General features: G+C 43.0%; 1 protein-coding gene across 1 annotated transcript; it reads left to right on the top strand.

Moving 5' to 3' along the window:
* Window positions 1-737: 737 nt before the first annotated feature.
* MTHFS (methenyltetrahydrofolate synthetase) lies at window positions 738-24,119 on the top strand. Its single transcript, XM_059824080.1, has 3 exons — window positions 738-878; window positions 4,298-4,562; window positions 23,725-24,119. The coding sequence occupies exons 1-3, from the start codon at window positions 738-740 to the stop codon at window positions 23,946-23,948; spliced, it is 630 nt and encodes a 209-aa protein (XP_059680063.1). The 3' UTR covers window positions 23,949-24,119.
* The last annotated feature ends 273 nt before the right edge of the window (window positions 24,120-24,392 follow it).

Genomic DNA, 24,392 nt, shown 5'->3' on the forward strand with positions numbered 1-24,392 from the left:
ATACACAGGACAACACAACACTGTTTCTAGAGCAGAAGATGAGGTCAAAGAGCTGCGGAGCGGGACAGCTTATGACTTTATCAATGCGCACAGGAGCTAAATTGAGATGTCACCAAATACCACATACAACAGATCTATGAAAACAAGTACTCTCCTATAGAAATGTCCCTTTCTGCACTTAAAGGTGGGCTGGATCATTAAATGTGCCAAAAGGAAGCCTCCAGCGTCTCCCTTTGGACACGGCTACGCAGGCTAGCACGCCTTCCCCGTGGGCGCAGCGCCAGGGCTGTGAGGCCGATGGAGTCCCCAGTGCGCACCCGTGCCCCAGCGCCTGTCTGCTTGCGTTCACCAGGCCCCCCTCGCCGCCCAGGCCCACCGGTGCCGCAGCGGTAGGAAACTGCTTGGTAGACAGTGGTAAAATACCCTGCCGAAATGTAATTTCCCTTTCTACAATAGAATTGGGAAAGGGGAAATTCTTCGTAATCTACGCCAGACAAAAAAAAATAAAGATGGGCCGTGCCAGGGGGTTGGCAGGGCGCGGGCTGGCCCTCCAGCACCGTCACAGGTGGCAGTGGCCGAGGCCGAGCGGAGATGGCGGCCACGCAGCCCTCACAGCAGCGACCCTGCGGCCGGCTGACCCTGAGGCTCCGGCCCCGGGAGCCCTGCCCGTCAGCGCCGCCACCGCCCCCGGGGCCCGCGAGGGCGAGGCCGGCGCTGCGGCCCGGCTGACTCGGCGCATGGGGCCGCCGCGGGAGGGCGGCGAGATGGCGGCGGCGCTGCGGGCCGCTAAGCGGGCGCTGCGAGGGGAGCTGCGGCAGCGGCTGCGGGCGCTGAGCGCGGCGGAGAAGCGGCGCCAGTCCCGCCTGCTGAGCGGCAAGGTGGGTGCGGGCCACGGCCCTGCCGCCGCGCGGCGGCTTCCAGGAAGAGCGGGCCCGGGGGCGGGGGGAGGGCCGAGGAGCCGGGCCCGTCCCCGGCCCGGCGCGGGGAAGCCCGCCGGGGACTTTCCAGGCCCCGCTGGGGAGCGAAGCGGTGACTCAGGGGACCCGCCGGCTGCGCGGCCTTCCCGGGCCTGTGCGCCGAGCTGGGGGCGGAGAGCTCCGCCTCGGCCCCTGCCTTCCCCCCTCATCGCTCGTAATTAACGTCGGCGACTGCAAAGAGCAGTGACAGCCGTCATCAAGTTAAAGCATGGGGTGTTAGTGAAGCTGGAGGCAAACTCTGCCACAAACCCCAGAGCAGCGGAGTTTCTCAGGGGCTTATAGTGGGCTTCTGTCTCAAATGTTTCACATCGGGCTAGCTTTGTGGCCAGCTCCTAGGAGTACGTATAAAAATTTAGCAACTGTCTGGATTTGGCCTCTTGTTACACTGGCTGTCCTTTCCCTTACGTATTTTTCAGTGGTATTTCTTCCATGCAATTTTATTTCTAATACAATTTTTATACTTTAAAAGATATCAAGCAGGGTTTACCTAACTGGTAGCACAGCACAGCACAATAACAGCATGTACTTTTGAAATGTCCTGTTTGCGTTTGGATTATGAAATTTTTATATAGATGTATTTTATCATTTTAATAAACACAATAAAATTTTATTTTGCAGTCACTGCATATAATAGAGCTCAGTCCTCCTTTTTTTGCAGCACCAGTGGGTACTTCTAGATGATCTACGTTTATATTGTTATTTTCCTGCCAGAGGATTTCAAATCATTTTATAGACTTCATTTAATACTAATGTGTAGCCACTTCATGGATGGGATGTGGCAGCACAGAAACTTTAGGTCATAGCAAGTTTAACTGGAACTCACGTAAGCTTTTTTTAATTGGGAATGCTTTTTTAAAAATATATGTAATGTCCTACTATCACGATAATAGATTTTAGTCATCACACATCCTAGACTGAAATCTCTCAATTTTTAGAAAATACTGGCATGCATCCTCTTCAGAAATGCAGAGGCCTCTGCCAACTTTATAAGCACCTATCCCATGTGGTACTGAATTTTTAGGAGCCCTCAGCCTTTGCCTAACTGCAGCTGATGAACTCAGCAACAGACCACTCATTTCTGCTAGTGAGAGTACACTAAAAGATACAGCTTTTGTTTTGCTTAAAAGAAGTCATCGGGAAATACGACATATAAATCAATGTTATCTTGCCGTTTTAATAATCTGACACAAATTGAAAATCCCGAGCTTGCTTGAGACAGAGTGGCATTGGGCAAGTGGCAGAAATGAGGGTCAGCTTCCTTATGGGAGGGTGATACAGCAGACATGACATTTTTGAAAATGCTGAGAAAAAATGTGAAACAATATAAGGCTGAAAATGTAGCTTTATAACATATATTAGTGCTTGCAGCTAATAAAAGTGAGTAGGTTATTTTATAACACCTGAACAATATTTTTAGTTGTAAAATCTCATCTCAAAAGGATCTTTAAATTCAAAGTGAAATTGCTTCACAGGCTGACCTAGCTACTAGTATTTAATTAGCTTCTGGATGATTATTCTTTTTTAATGTTTATGTTCATGATTAAAGTCATGCTGTTTGCATGCTCTGATTCTGCAAAAACAGCCATCAGCTGGTGAAGGGGCAGGTAATATTTGTTAAGTGTGGAAAATTTTTCACTCTTCTGAGAAACTGCTCCGAGTCATAGCAGCTTCATCTTCACAGTTCTGAAAACATCCAAAATTGTGTCTGCCTGCTAGCATGTGGTTTTACATCTTCAACCTCATTTTTTCTATACAGCATAATTGATGTGTTACTGGACACATCGGAGCAGATTGGACCTGTGTGGTGCCCACAGCACACAGCACCACTTTGAAAGAGGAGAGTTTCGTGTCTCAGTTTCTCTTTTCTCCGAACCCAAGAAGGTTCAGCTCTGGAGGCCCTCAACAACAGGAATCACAGGCATTGTCTGGAGTCTGCAATTTGACTAAATAGTCTGTTCTTTCAAACAAAAGCTACCATGGAAATGCTTTTGTTTAAGAGCTTAATCACCTAGTTGGAAAAATCCATGTGTAAGGTTGGGCAAATTACAAAGGGAAGTAAAATACAGTTTCTATAGCCAAGCAACAAATTACCACAATTTAGTCCGGAGTGCTGCTGCCTTTTTTTTTTCTTTTTTTTTTTGCCTTGCAAAAATATATCCATCTTCTGAATATTTCACCTGGGCTTTTAACTGCTGTGCTGGAAAGAAAAGAAAAGGAGTGAGAACCGTATCTCAACTCAAATAGGGGCGTTTATCTCCCAAAAACAGGGCCAGGGCAAAGGCCAAAGTTCAGAAGAGCCAGTTACCCTGCAGTTACACAAACACAGAGCAGAGGATTTGGTGCTCTCTTTTCCATAGATAAGCATGGTTTGTCAATTGTCTGATATTTTTGACAGATTTTTGCAAATGTGTAGAATAAAAATAAATCACATTTAAATGAGCAGGATTTGTATTTGTTTTGTCCAGATCTAAGTAACAAAATATGCGAGGTCCTAGAGAACGAGAAAACAAGCTTTTAAAAACCTCCTCTCAAATTTTCATGTGGAGTTCAATCTGGAATGGGGCAGAGACATAGTGAGGTATGAATCTGCAAACACTTTTTCACCATGTAAGCGTTTTTTATTTTCCTTCCTATATTCAGTCTTTTATAAGCCCAGCACAGAGAGTCAAAAAAAGGCATCTTTCCTTCAAGCTCTGAAAAACGTGCAGTAATAAGAGCACCTATTAGAAGCAGGTGATGTTTGAACTCATGTATCTAAACTTGCTGGAGGGAAGGCGTTTCAGGTTAAAAAAAGAAAGAGGAACCTAGTCTTGGAAGACTTTGTGCTCTGCAGTCGTCTGCTCTGATGCTAATTTTCTTTTGAGTTATTATCATTGATGCACTTCTCATTCTACCTAGGCCCGGATGAGAGATGCAGCATGTAAAAAGGATGGATGAAAAGGCATGCAAAAACCTCATGTATTGCATAAGCTGGCAGTTCTGACCTGCAGTATCTTTCTCCAGTGATGCTGGGCATTTGAGGATGCCTGCACTATATGTCACAAATATTTAAAGGATCAGGAGATTGCCTTCAAAATTGTTTTTTGCTGGCCCAAACCTGTGTTACAATGGGTGCAAATATTTGCCTATTTTGATTTTGCTGGTGATAAAAATGTTGGAGTAGGAAACAAAGTCAGTTTATTCTCTTTATGATGTGTGGTAGTTTGTATCTCTCCCCTTTTCAATGGATATTTTTCTCCAGTAGTGTGTTTAATTAAAATAAAGTAAGTCGATCTTTTTGTAAACTTTGCATCAACTGATTACATCAATTTCCCATGTAGGTGATTGGCCATCCCAAGTACCAAGAATCGAAAAGAATTGCGATCTTTCTGAGCATGCCAGATGAAATCCAGACAGAAGAAATCATTGAAGACATTTTTAAGCAAGGCAAAGAGTGTTTCATCCCACGTTACATGCCTCACAGCAATCACATGGACATGCTGAAGTTATCATCAGCTGAAGACATTTCTTCACTTACTTTGACATCCTGGAATATTCTTCAGCCTAGTGATGATGACAGTGCAAGAGAGGAGGCTCTTGCTGGTGGTGAGTATTTTATTCCTACATTGTGGGCTTGTTGAGCAGGAGTACCCTGGAGGCCGGTAGAAAATAATCTGATAGGAAGAGTGAAATGAAATTTTGCACTTTGGTTTTATATGTTGTAGAGGTGCTTATGTTGATGTAAGCAGATGCTCCTTTCTTTTGCCTGTTTTTCTCTACCCTGTGCCACCCCGGTGATACGCCAGCAGGGCAGGAACAAGACTGCACAGTTGATCCAGCTAAAGGAGACGCAGCCCTCCAGATAAATCAACTTCTTGGTCTGGTTCATGGAAATCCCCAACGCAGTCTTGGCAAGCATAACAGAGGCTCATGAAGGAGACAGGGGCTTGCCAGGAGTGGCTTGGGCTACCATCGAAAGTCATGGGGTATACACAGTTTTAGGATGCAATCTGAGAACTTTAGTTTCCACTGCCTGAAAGGTAGGGAACTTTTCAGGTGATGCCTGTAGGCTGACACGAGAATTTTCTGAAATCTTTGATCCTACAAATTCTATTGCATGGATGAATCACGGTGCTGATGTGGAGCCTGCCCATGCAGAACAGTTCTCCAGACTGAGACCTTAGACTGAAAATAAGAGGACTTTTTTGTAGTCTTGGATGAATATTGCGAAGTCTTTTCCATTATTATTCCATCACATTTTTATTTTGATCTTATAATGCCATCTCAGACACTGGATTCTTCATAGGGGTTGAAAAGTTAAAAGTTTGTTTAGATCTAGCTAGTGGCACATGTGTTTTGGTCCCAAAATAACCTCTCTCTTTCTTAACCTAAAATTCCCCAACTTGTACAAACTTGTAAACAAACTTACTTTTTCTGTGTCTGCATTCATTATTTGCGTTCTTTTTGTAAACACATTAATATCTTCCTGAAACATCTGCAGAAGTGTTTAATGTTATTAATGGAAAACTCATGTTGAACTCATGCTTGAAACCTCAGTCTGGGAAAATTTTCTCTAGGTGGAAATTCACCAGCCAGCCAGCTTCTACACCTCACAGCCTTACCAGCTTTTTAATGCTTGACAAATGAACATAACATTTATATGACTCTGTTTGATTGAACTGTGTTTTGTATTTGCTTTGGGATGCCAGTGTACTTTCCCAGAAGACCGTCCTGTAGGCAATTAATGCTGGGAGCATTAGCTCAAATACAGTCTCCATTTACCAACATTTTCACTGTGTTTGTTTCTCTTTTATTTTTGATCTCTACCTCTTTCCTAACTCAGAATCCTTCCTGTGTCCGCATTTTAGCTAGCAAGGGATTTCACTGCTTCATACAACCAGCTTCTTTACATTTAGTAATTAGCACTGTTACTTGTTTTCCTAATTTTTGTCAAAAAATTGTGTGTATCGGTGGGATTTAGGGGCTTTTGAAGGTAGCTCTTAAAATATCCAGGGTTCTGTTGACTGAGCTTAGTTCAGACACTTGGGACAAGCTTTTGTACTACTGATGAGCTGCTGTTAATTGAATTGAACATTTCTGTTGCAGAGATCACAGAGTAAACACAACAATTTTAAGTATGATGGAAGCACGGACTACCTGGTGTAGAGTGCACTGGGATGTACTGGTTGGGAATGGCCCAGGTGCCAGGTGGTGAAGATCGGGGAAGGCAGGAGCAAGCTTTGGTACCTGGCTAGTTCTGGAGCTGCTGTTTCGTTCTCTGTACCAGGGTGTGGTTATGGGCAGAGAGCAATGCCAAGAGAGCCACAACCGGCGGTTGTAACAACTGGTGTATGTCCATGTCAGACTTCTCCAGCTTGAAGCTCCATTTTAGTCTGTTTGTACTTAGGAATCATTTGGTTTGGATTGGAAGTCAGACCTTGCTCCTTTTGTAGACTAGAGAGTAAGTTTAGGTTTTTTCACTATTGCATAATCAGACTCCCATTTGTCCCCACAGAGACACACACTGCACCTCAGTGTGCCTTTAAATTCCTTTTGCTGTATTTTTTTTGTGTCAGTTATTATATTTTTTGAACTTTGGTACATTTGCAGGAATGCAAATTGCCTTGCTACTGCATGCATCCTCCATTATTGGAATTATGCATGGATGAAACATTTATCTCTGTGATGTTATCAAATACTGTGGTGATCTGAGGCATTTACATTGTTACAAGGAGATAACATGGTGTTATATTAGTAATGTTCCCATTGCTGGCATAAGTTGCTATGTAATTTCCAAGAAATATCCTGCAGGTACATAAATAAGTCATATCACTTCTGAGTGTATTCATTTTGCATGACAAAAAGCTTAAATTCACACTGTCCTTAAAACTTTCTTCCTTTTTATAGGCATGGTTGTTGTGAAGAATAGCTCAAATATAAGACTAGGTAGAATTTTTGCGTGGAGTTTCCCAGTCTTTGGTAGCACTCAGAGGTTGCGCTGAATAGACATGAAGCCCTCATTTTGGAGGTGGTTCTTTTTTTGTTGGATGAGGGTTTACCCATTTTATTCTTGGCAGTACACCACATTACACCTTGTTGGCATAAACAAAGACCATTGCAGTTTTGGTAGCAGAAAGTCTGTCATCTACTATGCATGGGTGACAGTAGTTGTCATACAAAAAGTTGCTTTCTTTAGGCTAAATGGACACAGTAACAGAAAGAGCAAAGGTGGAAGAAGTTCAGATATTTTGTTTGGAGTAGGGGTATATGTAGGTGCATGACTTGGTTCATTTCCAGCTATACCTGCCGAAAGATTTAGACAACTTTTGGAGCAAGACAGTGGTACGTTTTCTTAATCGGTACCAATTCCCATTTGTGCCTTTGCCCATCAGAAATATAAAGGTGCACTGTATCGGGTTTTGCCCAAGGTAGTATTTTTGGTGAAAGTTCAGGCGGCTTGCAGTAATTGTTTACAGGAGTGTTGATACCTTGCACAACTTTGGAAGGAGTAAATCAGATAAAACTATGCTCCCTGTTTGCTTTTTAACATGACTCCTACAGAAATTTAAAGGACACTTCCCCAGCAGCTCTAACTTAAGTGTGGTTTAGGGAGGCGGTGTGATTCAGCGGGCTGGACATGGGTTTCCTCATTTGTAATGTTATTTATTATTACTTAAACCTACTCTGAGAACTATGGGTGAAAAGCTAACTTATTTCTCAAAAAAGAAATTATTCTTACTGGGACTCAAAAAAATTGGCTGGGTTGAGTATCTCCATATGGTAAAATTCTTGGAGGTGGCTTCTTTGAAAGAAGGCAGGTGGCCAACCTTGGACTGAGGGATCTCAGCTGGAAGTCTTGGACCTGAGCAAATATTATGCTTAAAAGTTCATAACTGAACTGAACTACTGACTAGTAGTTGAAGGTGTACAGTAGATTACAGACAACTTTTAAAACATTCACCTGGGTGATGGGGAGAGGGGTTTTGGCCTAGATATTTTTCTTGGGCTGAAAAATGAAGAGTAATTAGAAGTTGTGGCTCTGAATCTGCTTACTCTAATGGGTTGTGAGGTGCTCTCCTGTGAAATGGAAGAAATGGGATTATGTGTACAAACTTAATTCAGCCTTTTTATCTGTGTAAATTCTTCCCTGGTCTTTAAATAGATTATTACGTAGTCCTTGCCCGTTGGATTTGGGCTCATTCAAAGATGAACCCAGATGCAATGATCTGGGCTCTTTCAAAGATGCAAAAGATGAACACTGCTTGCTCTTCATGAATGCCGCTAACGAGTATGCATTCAGTCATTTGTTTTCTCCCTGTTGTTCAAGTTAGATCTGGAGGTCTTTTTTACCCTGCATTATTCAAACCCTGGTGTGGAGACAGAGGTCTTCATTTCTGTATGGGCTCTTCATCACTACAGCATTCAATGACTTAAACATATTAACTGGTAATTGCTGGTGGAGGAGCAGCAGAGGCTCAGGATCCTGGTTCCAGCCTGGGCTGTGCAGAGGAGCTGCCCCCAGTGAACAGAGACTCTTCTGCTTGTTTTTCCAAACCTTATGGTTTCTTCTCTGTTCCCACCAAAATGATAATTTCCCAGGCTTGTCTTCTTGTTGGGCTAGACCCCCTTTCCAAGCTTTAATTTCTCTGCCACCGTAGTGCCCCTCTCCATCCTTCTGCTCTTTGCCAAGCCTATTTGAATCTCCCTCTCCACGTGTCCTTCTCTGGCCTTTCTGACCATATTCCCCACTTCCTGCTGCTCTCAGTCCTAGCCTGTCATTTCTGGGGCAGCTGGGCCAACATAAATAGCTCGCCCCTGCCAAAAGGGAGGAGGAGACCATGTGCTTTGTCTTCTTTCACTTGACTGCTTCCACACGTACAAGATTCCCCGTCCCAATTTACTCATTTCCTTCCCCAGTGTGCGGGTTTCTTTCTCTTTCATTGGCTTAGAAAAACTCCTTCTCTCTTAGACAGTACTTTTGTACTAAACAGTATAAAAGGCATCATTTTGTGATTGTGTCTTTTGGGCAGTGCCTGATTAAAAAAGCTGCTGCCCTCTCTCCTCCTCTTGGTTCCCACCCCTCCTCTCCTGTGCCAGCGCAGATGCCCCTGCAGCCACATTGGGAGCTATACTGGGAGACCAGTCTTGGTTAGAAGTAACCCAGCACCAATAAAAGGCTCTTCTCTCAGACAGGGCCACTACATAGATTTGGGCTGATGCAACTGTAGGGCTGGTAGGAGGCTGGTGATGAGGGGTTGCATAAACCGGTGGCACACCAAAAAAAATTTTAGTGAAACTTCAGTCCTCATTTCCTTCCATGTTTCAGTTCCCAGTCTTGCCCCAGTCAGTGGGACTAGGAGCAGCCACCGAAATGAAAGTCCTTCCGAGTCCTCGTGGTTGGGAGCAAGGCTTGCAGGAGGAGCTGAGCCTGCAGCTCTGTGTGCTTTTCTTGCAGCAATGCTGGCTTAAGGAGTTTTCCCGCATCGTGTTTTCAGCATATTCCTGTCTCTCCATGGTAAGCTGAATCAGCTTGCTGCTCTGGATGAAGGGTATTTTCCTCCTCTCCTCCACCCTGTTTTGGTTGGGATTTTTTTGACCCAGATGAGTGGATCAATTTTAGCATGTGGCCGTATCAGTACAACGTGTGTGGGGTTGGAATGTCCCCAAGGATGGAGGGAACGTCCCCCGTAAACTGGCACTGGGTCCTAGAGAAAGTCGTGAGGCCACCCATTCCGCTGTGACTCCAGCAGCAGTACAGAGAGGGTGGCATCTTCCGAGAGGCCCAGCGCTCACCCTGACACGTCTTCCCTAAGCCTGTGCCAATGGCAGGTTTTCAGACATTTACAACATTGTGTAAGCCCAGCTCACACGGACCTGAACGGGGCTAAAGCCACGTCATTGACACAGAGGCTACTACGAGCAAGATTTCAGGTTCTCGCCTCAAAGCATGGAGCAACAGAGCTTTCCCTGTCGTTTTTTGCTAGCTTTTTTCTTAGAAACCGGTAAACCATTTTGCCTGAAATAAAAGAAGCATAACCCTCCCCCTCAGTTTGGCATAAATACCCAGGCTGAAAAATGTCAGCACTTAAAAATATAGCATCTTCTATGTAATGGGGAATGCTGAATAATCGGCTACTACTCTACTAAAGCATAATGTATTTTTGCTCCCGGAAATGGGTGTATTAAGAACTGGACTTGTATTTTGTAATTTCATTTGGAGACATCCGGCATTTTCAGTACTGGAAAGTTTGGTGGCCTACCAATCACAATATTTGTGTTGTACCTTCAAGATAATTAGTGAAATGTTAACTAGATAGTCTGTGCTTTAAATGACAGTATAGTTATTATTAATAATAAGGAAAGATCTGAATTTCAGACAAAGTGAGGAAATACCAACATATGTCTAGCAGCAACTTCTTGCTGCTTCATTTTCACATGACCCTTTGGATGTTGGCTTTTGAGGTGTGGGCAGTTACAGCTTTCTGCCCTTAATAACTTCCAGAACACTTTGAGACTTGCTGTTGCATAAATTACAGTAACATGCTGGTAGTAGAAACAGACAGGGACAGCTTACCTGTGGGGATTGTATTTGGTTTATGAGGGCTATTTATGCTGGGAAGTGTGACCCTCTTGCAAGGAAAATACTGGCTACGGTTCCACGCAACCTCAAGTAGTTTGAAATTATTCCTGAGTGACCATTAGCCCTATTTTAAACTTTGCCATTGAGATCTGCCCTGCAGAAACATTTTAGTCCGCAGAAGCTCTTTTTCACCTGTCTTTAAACTCCTGCTATTTATTCATACATTCAGAGAGGCTGCATTTGCTGCCAGGACTGATGGCCTCGTGATGCCATCAGTATTCTTAGTTATTCCAAATTTTAGCACAGTTCTTTAGAAGTGTGATTGAAGTGATGGCAATACAGTCTTAAGAGGAATAGGTTTAACTTACAGCTGCGAAATAAAACGGGACGTAAAAAAAGATAATGGGTTGGACCTCCCCCCTTTCCCCCCCAAAAAAAAGATGCACCAGAAATGGGAGGATTTTGAAATATGAGACACATTAGAGTTTAGAAATAAAAAACGGTGTGAGGAGAAAATGCTATGTCTTGAAGCACAGGGAAGGTCTAATATGCTACTTCAGCTCCATTAGATGTTGTACGGCTGTACATGAAGGCGTAATGGGACCATACCAAATGATGCTAATCATTCTGAAAGACGACGTGTAGTAAATAATGCTCAGGGGTAACTGTGAATATTTAAATAAGATATATGCAGATTGGAATGTATCTGGAATAAGTGAAATATGGGTATGTGAAAAGCAGAGATGTTAAATATTACTGCTCAAGAAAAAAAACCAAAAAAATACCCCAAACAAGATTGTAAAGTGATTGAGGGTACTATTAGATTTTCTTTTCCTCTGGGAGACTTGATTAAAACTTACAGTACAATACATGTCAAGGGATAGATTATAATTTAAAATCTTTTTACACTGGTCATAAAAAAGAAAACCTGAGAGCATGGCACAAAACAAAATTGAAAATCGAGGCTTAGCTCTTAGTGTAATTTATTTTTTAATTAAATTATTTAAAGTTTGCCATGAACTTCTGCTTGGAGACAATGAGCCATAGTATTTTGATATGCACAAGGAGAACGAATTCAGTGCAAGCAAGGCATTAACATTCTGGTGATGAGTCTTCTTGTGGAGGGAGGATGCTTCCCCTCTCGCAGTGCGGGATCAGAGCACCGGACATACAATCCAGCATCATGTGTTTTACAAGAGTCCGGAAATCTCACAACTTGTAGCTATGTAGCAATAGCTGAAATTTCTTCCTACCTCTGCAGCTGCAGTCCCTGGCTTATCCCCTTACAAACAGGTTCTGGTTTTTCTTTACCTGTGGGCATTCGGAGCATTCCTCTAAGCGTCTAATTTTATTTGTATTAAGCCCTTGGCTCCACGGCCTTCTGACAGCTGTGAGTTGTACTGGTTAGTTAGTTGTAATGTGAAATATTATGTTTCTTATTATGTTAATATTATATTATGTTCTTAACACTATGTGGAATATTATGTTCCTTGTATTCATTTTAAATTTGCTGCTTTCAGTTCAAGTGATACCTCATTCTTCTATGATGAGAAGTAAATAAGGAGGTTTGATTTACTTTCTTTTTATTATTCATTGTTTATTGTTTATTTAAACCTGTATTATTTCAACTGTAATTCTTTTCTATCAAACTTTGTCTGTTTTCTTATTCTTATATAGAAGCTTTTCTAGATCTATAAGAGTTCCAGCCATTGCTCTTTCAACCTTTGCAATTTCTCTGATGTTATTTTGGAGAAAAGATGCCTGAGAGAACATTTTATATGCAGGTAAAGAAATACTGTGAAATATATGTAATGGCACTGTAGAAGTTATTTTTTTCCGTATATACCATAATACTGCTTTTCAAATCAGCTCACTGGGCAGATCTTTTTAACTGGTTTCCACACAGGTATCCCACAATGACACATCATTACAAAAATGCCTGTTCCAGTATTAAAGATCCATAAAATAATTTTACATTATTCTGTGTAGCATGTTCGGTAACAGGTAGAGCTGGGAAAATATTTGCTTGGAAACAAAATATTTAAGGTATTGGACCCAGCTGTGAGAGCAACTGTTTCCCTTAGGGTTTTTCTGCATCGCATCCTTCAGCTGAAAGATGTGGTACTCCATCCCTGGCACTGGAATCTCTTTCCCCTGCAGCTGGTGTCTCTGCCCTTCCCCTTGATGTCTGCACCAGCTTCCACAACTCTCTGAAACAGCTTAAAAACAATCAGCACCAAATTTGCTAGGTGAATACAGACACTTGTAGCTGAGATTCTCCCGGTGCTTCTGTTCAGAAGCAGGTATGGCATGATTACAAAGAGTATCTTTCCTTGAAAGGCTTTTGAAAAAATGCTTTGAAATGCAGAAGTTGATGGGTTTATGTGGCATCACTTTGTAATGCCCTTTGGTGTCCTTATGTCCTGAATTTCCTTGGAGCAGACTAAACCATGAACACTGTGTGGTCTAATTTTAATAGCTCCTGTGCCAGTGTATCCTGCAATGAACCTGGAGGGCTGAGATCTGTGGAACACCACAGGCTTTTGCTTTCATAAAGTTCATTAAGGCTTAAAAAGAGTGCTTTTCCTTGTAATCATCTTAAGTGTCACATCCATGTTTGCCTTCTTGCAGAAAACATTCTCCTTGCACTCAGCAAAACAACTAAAAATGTTACTTCTGCTGTAATCAATTAAAGTTTAAAGAGAAGTGAAAGCAACACAGGCAAGGGCTTTAAATTCACTGCAAGTGACTCTCAAGTGTTTTGTTTCAAAGAGGGCTAATTTTGCTACAGTGAGTGTGAACAGTAGCATTATTATTTTCTTCATACTGTTTCCTAGAGACAGGAGTCTCTCAAAAGCAAGTAAGAGGTTAGGTTCATTTCTGGAGTGCGGCATGAAGTCTGTACAACAAACTCATACAGGGGAAATGCAAACATGCAGGTATCTCTGACTGCAGTAACTAATCCAGACAGATGTTTTTGTCTCCCTTTATTTTCATTTTTGGAAAGGAAGAGCTGACACCAAACTTGTCTCAGTGCTTTTGTGCGCATGATCTGGACAATCTGGAGAACAGGAGAGGAAGCTTTTTCCTGCTGCCCACTTGTGTAGAGTAATGTGGATTGACGATGGGGTTTGGTGAGACAGCTGAGCCCTGCTCGCACCTGGCTGGTGCCAGAAGGGGCATTCCTGATGCCTTTTTTCTTGCTTCCAGCTCTGTGCTCCCCTTGTCCTCCCAACCCTGGTGCCATCTCCGGTACTCACTGCTGAGCAGATTCAGCTCATGAATCTGGCAGAAAATTACTACTTTTTTTTCTTTCTTTTTCCTAGGATTGGTTTTTCTGCCAGCTTAGCAGGCTATTAAATCAGGTCATCACTTTTCCAGCTACAACAGAATTGTCTTCCTGGCACGGTCAATCCCCCTGTCTTTGCTGAGATTCAGAATACACTGTGATTTCCCCTGTACAGTGGGAAATTCCTTGGACCTGGCCGAGAGCCACTGGCTTTCAGGGAGCAGGAGACTCATGCTGCTGTTTTACAGTGTAAGGATAGCTCTTGGTCTTTATGTTTGGCATTGTAACTGGTCTCTGTTCTTGCTTATGCTGGCTTTTGCGCATATGAGATGGGGATCAGCATTTGGGGCGTAGATGGAGGGCAAATTCCCGTCCAGGAGTGACATGAAGCCCTTTGCCGGCAGGTGTCAGTATTCCATAGATATACTATGGAGCATTGGTGTCATTTAGGCTGTTTTCCTATAATTAAAATATCATCCAGGCATTGTACTCGCACACAGAGGAGAACAAGTGCTCCAGCCTAATGTCTCCAAAAAATCAGGGGTTGGAGGGAGCTGGAGCATTGCAGGGATAGTCAGGTTTTTTAAGCTGTGCAAGCTTAAAAAGATAAAGGAAAATCTTGTGATGGAAGAAGCAGGATTTCTCAGCTGTTGTGATGTTAACATGTTTGACACTAACAGTGAAGGTGCCATGACCTCTAAACCAGATGACTCTACATGTTCAATAAACCCTGGCTGTAAGCATGCCTAATGTTCCCATCAAGTGGTGTAACTCCTCACAGGAGTCAGGGTTATGCACGGATAAAGAAGTTGATGTCTTAACCATTTATATTTCACAAGCAATTCTGCATATTTTACCATAGGCTATCTGCAGAGTGAGTCAAAGGGCATTGGAAATATTGATAGTGGTGCATGATGTATTGAAAAAATCCCCAAATGATTCACTTCTGTCATATTTTGATTTTAAAAAATCCAGACGGCAGCATGCAAAAGAGGACCAAGAGTGAAGAAATGAAGTAGCGCACATGCACATGTATCAAGTGGAAGTATTTAAGTAAGTGCTCAGATAAACACTATGGGAAGTGTAGCTGATAAGATCTTAAAGAATGTCACATAAAAACACATAAAGATACACAAAGATCCTTGTATTTTAGGCTGCAGCAGTGTTTTGACAATCATGACATAAACAGCTCAAGCACCAATGCCTTGTGAGTTTCTCTAAAGGAGCAGATTTGCAGTCAGCATTTGCTGATTTAACAAGATGTGTTGATGTGCTGTAAAGTGGCTCTAATGCCATTTGTCCTCTCTTCAGAATTGCTTCTTGGTACATCTTGTTTCAGAGTGTTTTGGCAGTTTAAAATCACAGGAGAACCAAGGTGCAAGCCTTTGAACCAAACATCTTTCGTTGCCCATGTTTTCCCAATCATACTGTTCTAACTCTGCTCACATATCTGAATATCAGGAGCAGATAAGTAATTTTTCACCAACTGATAACTAAAGCATTTCTAAGCGATTATTTCCTTTACTCCGAATTTGCAAAACCAGACATTTTTGTAGGTGGCATTGAGTGATTATGGTTTATTTACAGGGCTTACACGGACTTGATGAATAATAGTGAAATAGAAAAGTACTTGTTCAGATTTTCTTTTAGGTAGACATTTGGCAAATTCTGAAAATGAGACTAGACTTCAGCTGACTGTAAGTTAAACCTCAGGGGAAATGAGTGTGATGGTTATAGCCTTGCACAGTCTTCCCACATGGTGAAACCAGTGATAATTTGAACACAAGTGTCAGCCTTATACAGTAGCTTCTCTGATGACACAAGAAAGGATATTTATTTGTGGAGCAGGATAGGTTGGTTTGTGCAGGGCTGACATACCACAGCTGATGCTGTGTGGTGCACTTCACCTTTCAAAATGCATTGGCACTAAATTGATAAGATTTTGTTTTAAATGAATTCAAAATAGGAGGATGTTTGCTTCATAGCAGCTTAGTAGCACAGGAGCTGATCAAATGGCTTTATTAGTGTGTTTTGCAGGTTTAATAACAGGAGAGTGGCTGCCACTCTGTTGATTTAAACCTGTATGACTGATGGCTATCATGTAGCTTCTCAGGGAGAAGTATAAATATTTTATTATGCTGTAGTTCAGAAGGGCAAGTGTGAACTGTGGAGACCAATGTTTCATGCTGACACAAAGCACTGACATGGATGAGTAGACAGATGAACACTGAGTTGCTCAGTCCTTGTTTGTAGATTCTGCTGATGGTTCTATTTTCTGCAAAATATTTTATTGAAGTAATAATAGAAGCTGTCTCAGTCATGCTAGTGGACCAATTACCTGGTGTGCATGGATTGCAGAGGAGGTAGTCTGCTTGGCATCTGTATGTATGTAAAAGGTAGAGCAGTGGGTTACGGGTGTGCATGGATGTGGGTAAAAAGATTTTTAGAAGGCAAAAGGACACAAAACCTTCCTGGTGCCAGCAATTCCCATACACAAATAGGAATGAAGATAAAGCAAAGGATTGTCTCTTGTGTTAAAAGCATTTCTCCCTGGATGGGGTGAGATTAGCCTTGAGGACCTCACGGTGTGACCTGTAACAGGAGACTGTGGATAGACCCCATGGGTGCGTGCTAGATACAAAGCGAGCATCTCTCTGGCTTTTCTTCTGAAGCAACACATGTCTATGAATAGTTAGAAAACAGTGAGTCCTGCTGAAGTGCTGTGGTACTGCACAATTAAAGGTGTGCGCACAGGGGAAACACCTGGAGGAAAAGCTACCGACTGCGGTTTAAAATGAGCTGGTTTTTCAATCTAATATGAAACACAACTTTTAGTCCTGTTAGGTAACTGTTTGGAGACTACAGAGTGAGCACTATAGAAAAGCGCTAGAGGAGAGTTGTTTATGACCAACCAACAACAAATATTTACAAGAGAAAAGAATTGATTTTTCTCAAAGTTGTGTCAGTAATTTGGGATATTTTTCCATGTAGTTCCCAAGGTTGGTGCAGAGGGGAGTCAGTGGAGCAACGCTGATTTACAGTTACTGAGGATCGGATCCTTTGCATTGTAACTTAGGTTTCCGATGAGATGAGGATTCATGCTGAGCTTCTGATACTGATTTTCAAAGGCTGTATCATGTGAGCAAATAGGAATTATCGGATAATAGTTTTCTTTCTGTTTAAGGGATTGTATTTACATTGTAGCAGACTGACTGGAGCAAAGTTAAGCAATGTAAGTGTTTATGTCTGCGATCCCCTATGTTACTGGAAGAAGTCAGCATCGTTGGTTTTGGATGAATGACTTTTTTTCAAATGCTTATCATTTGCAGCAAAGGGTAATGTTTTTGTCTCCTTGCTCATTTGATTGGGGATATAACAATATCCGGCTTCTCCGGGGCTTAGTCGAGATAAGGAGTTGGTTTCCTCTGGAAGCAATCCCAGCCCTTCCAGGAACCACGCACCCCGGTAAGGTCTGGATTAGGCCTGTAGTGAACAGATCTAGCATTTCCCGTTTTGACCTTATACCAAGGCAAGTGTGTAATGGCAGAGAAACCAAGGGCAAGTTTGAAACTAAGGGCAGGTTTTTTCCAAAGAGCAGAAAACTTTTGTCTGGAAGGAAATACCAAGCTGTAAGCAACCTCAGTAGCGGTGTGAGGGGCACCCGGGGCATTCTAGGGAGAAGGCTTAGCACTAGTCATAAAGGGGAAGGGATTTGTTTTGCTGCAGCATAATTGAAATATTTACTTCTGTGGAGTTGTTTTCCCCGAGGACTGGTGATTAACCCAGACCACAGTGTTAGGCGCTGTGTAAATACAGAACAAGATGATGATCTGTGCCCTATAGAGTATATGTTAAGAAGCTAACACCTACCCAAGAGGCCTAACTATGCTGATGCTGACAGTAGTTAAAGTTACAGTAACACTCCCGTTAATTAGAACTATCTGAGTTATTCCAACTCATGGGCTCATACCCCGCATGTCACCAAGGCTGATACTTAAAACGTTAGGATCTAGTGAATGGGTTAGTTTTTTTTTTCTTCTGTGCTGGGGTAGCAGGTACAGAGGCAGCAGATGGTTACTGCACCCTTTTCATTCACAAAAGTAAGGTTTTCCTGCAAAAGGGTTTGGGTTTTTTCTCCATTGTGGTCCTTGCTGGATCAGAAAAGGACCAAAGTAAGTTTTCACTCCTTGTAAATTAACAGCTTTCAAATATTTTTCAGCTCCGCAGAGGTTTTGTGTAGACTGATCTGACATTGTTTATGGCGTGTATAACACCATAAACACTCCTTTCCTTTAAACAGAAAGCTATTCTTGTCCTGGTTCTTCTGGCCCTGCGCCTTATGTAATCATTTACATCTGAGCAAAGCAGGGGGAGTCCCTGACTACCACCGCGGAGCGAGCTGTGCGTGGAGAAAACCCAACCGCTGAAAAGCTTGTTCTTGCCCAAGGTACCAGGCTGTGGCGATGGAGTAAACGATGCCCAAACTTCGGTGCTTCAGGGAGAAGCTCGATCTGCACAGCTCCTGCTGTGAGGAGCAGCAGCGGTGGCATACAGAGCTGGTTGCTGTCAACCTCTTGTAGACTTGAGCTCAGAAGACGTCTGTGCTGTGAGCATGATTTTTATTGAGCACATTACCATTCTTTACAGGGACGCAGGAGTTGCTGCAGCTCGGCCTCTGCCTCGCCCTCTTGTGAGTGCTTCGGAGGCAAGGATCAAAAGAGTCCTAGCCCTCACCTTGCTGGGTCCTAGGTGCTTTGCTGTGTCCACAAAGCAAGCGGTAGTGAGGGTTGAGAAGGTGGGATGACAGAGTACTTCAGTTTCATCTTCCATTGGGACCGTCTAGCTGTGCAGGGGGAGATGAATGACCCCACATGGCAGGTGGCAGTGGGCTGGTGGAACCCCTTAAAACCTGGGAGGAGAGGGGCCATGCTGGCTGCTTCTTCTGAGGGCAGGACAAGTCCCCAGTGGTCTTTACATGACCTGCATCTATGCAGTTTGATGACTCTTCTATAATTAACCATTGTCAAGAACACTTCTGAAAATGCCGGCTGGCATTTCAAATAGGAACATCAGATTAAGGAGAAGAGAGGTAATGAGGTGCAAGGAGAAAATCCTTCCCTGGGGAACAAATCAAACCTGATACCATCATGAAGGGTAATGAGAAATGCACTGCCGAACTGAGGAGATTCACCACAGCTGCCTAGAGGAAGCGAAACCATGTATTCCTATTTAAAACACCAGAGAGGGGATGCTAATGTTTTGGTCTGCTGGTTAAGTCAGGGGACGCACAGCTTGCACATCTGCCTTTTGCATGTAGTTTTGCCACACATTTCCTGAGTCCTTGGGCAAGTCATTTCACTCCTCCGTGACATAAGGTACGTGTACATACAAGTCAGTGCAAATGGAGTGTGCGCCTACACCCACATGGCAGGTTCTGAAGCTATGACCGTATCTACACTGCTAGATAACAGGGCTAAGTGGCACAGACTAGTCCTGTCCACACTACACAGAACTTGGCCTGTCTCTTCTTTTTTTGTCTCATATGGTATCTCTGTGGCCCTAAGGCAATACTGGTTTTTTTAATCTTTTCCCCAGTTTGTAGTATCTTTAATAATATGGGGCCTTATGGCACACCGTCACAGCAGTATTTTTGCAGCATCAGTCTGAGGATTTGTGTTTCATATTCTGGCATGTGGCAGGAAAGCCTGTGTCTGTGTCTGGAGGAGCAAAACCAGTTTTGTTGGTGTAGGAGGACTGCACAGGGTGGATGGAGCCAGACCTGCACTCTTTTGTCTTTACTGTCCATGGGAATCTTGTCCCCTGGAGCAGGCATGGGTGTCAGTTGGACTGGCAGTGCCGGGCAGTGTGCTGACGATTCAACAGTATTGACCACCTGTGATCCTGTAAATCAATTTGTTTTCTGGCTCTGCTGTATTTAGCAGTATAAATGAAACCTGTGTGGCCGTGTCAGCATGGCTGTATGCCCACATTCATAGATAAGTCAGGGTATATTATTTCACGCATGGTACTACACAGTTGAAGGGGCTGTGGCCACAAGAGCTCATGTCATAGATACAGTGAGTATTAGGTGACTGTCATCATAATTGCTAACCTTACTGGGATATCCAGGAGCTTAATTAAAGTGTATAAGAAGCATTGATATTCTCTACATAGAAGCTGGAGCAATACATTGTGGTTGAGACAGTGTTTTCAGCCTTTAGCGATTTGCAGACCACATGCAAGTATTCCAGGAGAAGCACGGATTACCTATGGCAAAATCCTCTTGACTGTGTGTCTGCTTTCCTGGGCTCCTGGCATGTAGTTGCAGGACCTTCAGGGATCCAAGAACCACCAGTTAACAACTACAGACATGTGGGGGACAGTGGACGTTACAAGGAGAGGGATGGAAGTAGGTGGTGAATGTGAGACCTCCCTTAGCAATTTTTATGAGGCACTAAAAACTGATGTGGTGTTTGATGCTCGAGTACCTGCTCTGTCTTCTCAGGGACAAGGATGCCATTTCACACAGCGGTCTGTGGGAGCAAGGGTAGTAGAATGTGAGAAAGGAGCAAGCCTGCAATGCATGCTAAGTTGCAACCAGTGGTCCTGCAGGGCTGGAAGGGCCCAGGAGCATGAGGGCCCCATGCCAAGAGGGGTAGGATGTTCTTACCCTCACCTGTCGTCTGTTGATGTACGCTCCCTGCTGATAGTAATCTCATGTGTCTGCAATCTTGGTCTCATCTGTGTGTCACCTCTCATCCTGTGACAGCTCTTCCCCCGCGCTGCCGCAGGCACCGCAAGAGGTTTTGTTGCTCCCCAAGTTATGTGGTGGGGAAGCGTTTTATCCCTGCAGCTCTCTGCCATTCATTCTAGATCCCGGGGTAGGATTTGGGACTAATGCTGCTTGAACTGCCCTCGGGCTCCTTGCAGGGTAGCTGTGTCATTTTTCTACCAAAAGTCTTGCTTGGCATTTTACTTAAATCTTGTGCAGTGAGTTGCATGGATATCAGACAGTGTTGTGAGTCAGAGCGAAGGCATTCAGTATCTCAGTGCTCCAGTGGAAGAAAAATATAAGGGTAACTATTACGGTATTTAAAGCATCATTTTTCATATTGAGATTTGCACAAGCTTGTTTTGAGTTATTCAGCATAAAAAATCCATGATTATAGAGGAGCTGACTCATTAAAACAGACTGTTTCTCCAGAGTACCCAGAGGAAAATGCAGTGCTTTTAATACATCTAAATTCACTCAAGTGTGCCCTGTGCTATCAGTTAAACTACATAGAAAATATCTTTCTTCCCTGCACTGTTCCTGCCAATTCCCTCTTTCCTTAGTGCTTCCCTGACTTGTCTTCTTCCTGTCTGTGATACAGACGTAAGGAGAAATGGCACCTTTTTACTTTGCAGATTTGCCCCTTATGTGCATTCTTACCTGCCAACACTAGCAACTGCAAATGTTTCCTTCTTTTTGCCATGAGAGTCACACAAAGTGAAAACAGCTAAAAAAAGTGTAAGGCAGAGTGTGTTTCTTTCTGTGCATCGTTAATGTTGGGTGCATATCGGTTCTTGGGTCATGTGAATACCCATGCAAAGCCAGTGTAAGGCAAATCATGGAGAGGACAAGTAGTGAGCACAAGAGTAACTTGGGGAGGATTTGACCTGCAGAATCTATTACTGACCATGCTACTGACCATGACCACCCGGTTTCTAGGTTCTAGTCCATAGGCCTGACAATTGGCAAATACGTATTTTTACTTGCAAACTGCGGAGATGAGGCATGGTACATCCAACATGATGTACGTGGTGATACCATAGAAATGGCATCTCTTTTCAGGTGAAACCATACTTCTGCCTTCATGCCTCTTTTCCTTTTGGTTTGCCATTTGTCTGTCCTATGAGTCAGAAGTTGACTGCAGTGTGGTAAAACACTCAGACTCCCTTTTATTTCAACCAGTAATGTTCTGTGGTCTGCCCTTTGGCTAATTGCCTCCTCTTACTCCCCTGACCTCTTTAAAAAAACCACTCTTCTTGACTGTATGATGCCACATTTACAAGATTGATCTTCTCTAAGCATCTCACACTGTGTTGCCTTGCATATTTTATATCTATGTTCTAATTAAGTCATCGGGTCATGATGGATGGGTGTTCACGTCAGTGACTCTTCTCTGAATGATGAACAGTGGAAGGAAATCTCCAGGAGCCTGGGAAGTGTGTGCAAATGAGTTGGTCTTATGTGAATTTTTAACATGCTCTTCCAGGCTGAGTTTGGACTTGATAAGTGATCTCAGATGGGATTCCCTGGAAACTGAAAAATTCTGCTTAGCTCTGGTTCTTCCGGTACATGCTCCCACACATCTCCTTGAATGCTGAGCATCATTCCTCGGCTAGATGTAGTGAGAGCAGCTCAATCCAACATGGCAGGAGAGAGTAGATTTGGACATAGGAAAAGCAGAAAAATACCTGACACATCCTAGCTCCGATGAAGGAGCAGAAGCTAGTTATAGAAGCGCTGCTCAAGGCTAAGTACCGTTGCTGTAAGAAGGAAGAAGCAGTGGACTGAGATGCAGTATTTGCTTTCTTTCCAGACTCGTGTCAGCTGTGTTTTAGTCTGCACTGGCTTTCCACTACTGTTCCTGCCCTTCTCTCCTTAAGTGTCTGTCTGCTACAGCAGCAAGTAATGAAAGACTTTCTTTGCGTTGTGAAACTAGTAAGTGGGATGTTCCTGGGTTCAGCGGTCAGTTCCAGGCCAGCCAAGCTCATTTGTTTAGAGGATGTCCTTGCAGACTTCTCACACTAAATGAACAAGCCTTGCATAAGTAATGGGAATCTGCACGCTGGCTGCCTCCATGCCCGGCGTTCACTCAGCGTGGCAGACAGTTTCCTTTGCCTACCTGGCAGTGATGTGAATCAACTCCTGAAACAAGTGGGCAGCTGAGTGTAAGTTGTAGCTGGCTACCTGGCATGATGCCGACCCACATCCGTTCACAGAGTATGAACAAAGCAAGAAAAAAGGGCTTAGCTGATCTTGCCTGTTTATCTGGAGCTGGTTGCTGGGGTCTTTTGTCAGGGTTTCACCAGCTGGTCGGGTCTGTTTTGTCCAGATGATTAGCAGCTTATGCAGCTTGTTTCAGTTTTTTAACTGATTTTGAGTTCCAATCAAGTGCAATCTCGGAAGAGTCTTCGGGAGCCCATACGTCCCTCCAGAAGGAGGGATATTCAGGGCGGGCAAGCAGAATGCATGTGTGTGATGCTGGAGCAACAGTGAAAATTGCTGGAGGCTCAGGAAGAAAGTCCTTTGGGAGAAGAGGAACCTGACATCATGAAGAGACAAGTCTTCAAATCTTGGTCTTGATATAAGAGGGCAAATACCCACTTTCAGAATATACTGTATTCAAGGCTCTTTGATTTTGGGAGGTGGAGAGAAGGTTCATGACATCTTACAGTTGTGTCAAGAAGATGTTCTCTCTGTCTCTGTACGACTTCTTTTCTTTTTTCCTCTTCTATTTTTGTGTCTGATGGTGAAGTTCGTTTGATTTTCTGATTCCCCCTGCATTTAATTTCCCTGAGTTCAATCTCTGCCTGGATTTTGAGTCATAATCATTAGTATCTGGAAGTGTGGGGTTAAAATGATAAAATAAATTTGTTATAAGGTAGGTTTTTTTCCTTCTAGCTTTTCAAGGTCTAATTACTTTGCGGCTGATCTAGTATGCAGTTGATAAGATGAAAATGTAAATTTACAGGTTTAGTATTCAAAGTATTTTTCATCTGATCAAAGAGGGGGAAGCATTTTGCAAAAAACAAAGCTTGTATTTTTGCAAATGTCTGAAGTTTTTTGGATGTAGTCAAGCCATCAGGAAATCCACAGTGCATCCACTAATCTTTATTTCATTTTTCTACAGGGGGTCTTGACCTTGTCTTCATGCCAGGCCTTGGGTTTGACAAAAAAGGCAACAGATTGGGAAGAGGGAAAGGATATTATGATACCTATCTTGAAAGATGTATGAAACATCCCAGTGGAAAGCCTTACACAATTGCCTTGGCTTTTAGGGAACAGATTTGTGAATCAGTGCCTGTGACAGAAAATGATGTCCAAGTAGATGAAATCCTTTATGAAGACTGCTGAAAGTATCTTGACACCAACCCACCTTCAGAGTGACCAACCAAAGACATCAGATCCATCAATCATGACTTTTTAATAGTCACATATGGCTTTGGGAGCAATAAAACCCACTATTTGTGTTTGAACAACAAAAAAACCCAAACCAGTGTAAATGTGGTAATAGTAGTAAGGATTGCATTGATTTGCTTCTAATTAGCAAATATCTGGTGTGAATTCTTATTCTAGAATCAATAGAAACAAGAATCTGTGACTGTTTATTACAGTAAGGACCATTTCTTCTCATCGTACTTTTAAGGAACAAGCTACTTGATACTTAACAGTTTTATTATTGCAGTTTAAAAGTGAAATGTCTACTAACGACAGTTCTTGATCCATTCTGGAATTAGATATTTGTTATGGTAAAAGTTCTTAGTACTTAAATATTATGTTTATCCATGAGCAAATCGA

The sequence above is a fragment of the Gavia stellata genome, chromosome 13 (genome assembly GCF_030936135.1).
Source record: "Gavia stellata isolate bGavSte3 chromosome 13, bGavSte3.hap2, whole genome shotgun sequence".
Classification (NCBI taxonomy): Eukaryota; Metazoa; Chordata; class Aves; order Gaviiformes; family Gaviidae; genus Gavia; species Gavia stellata.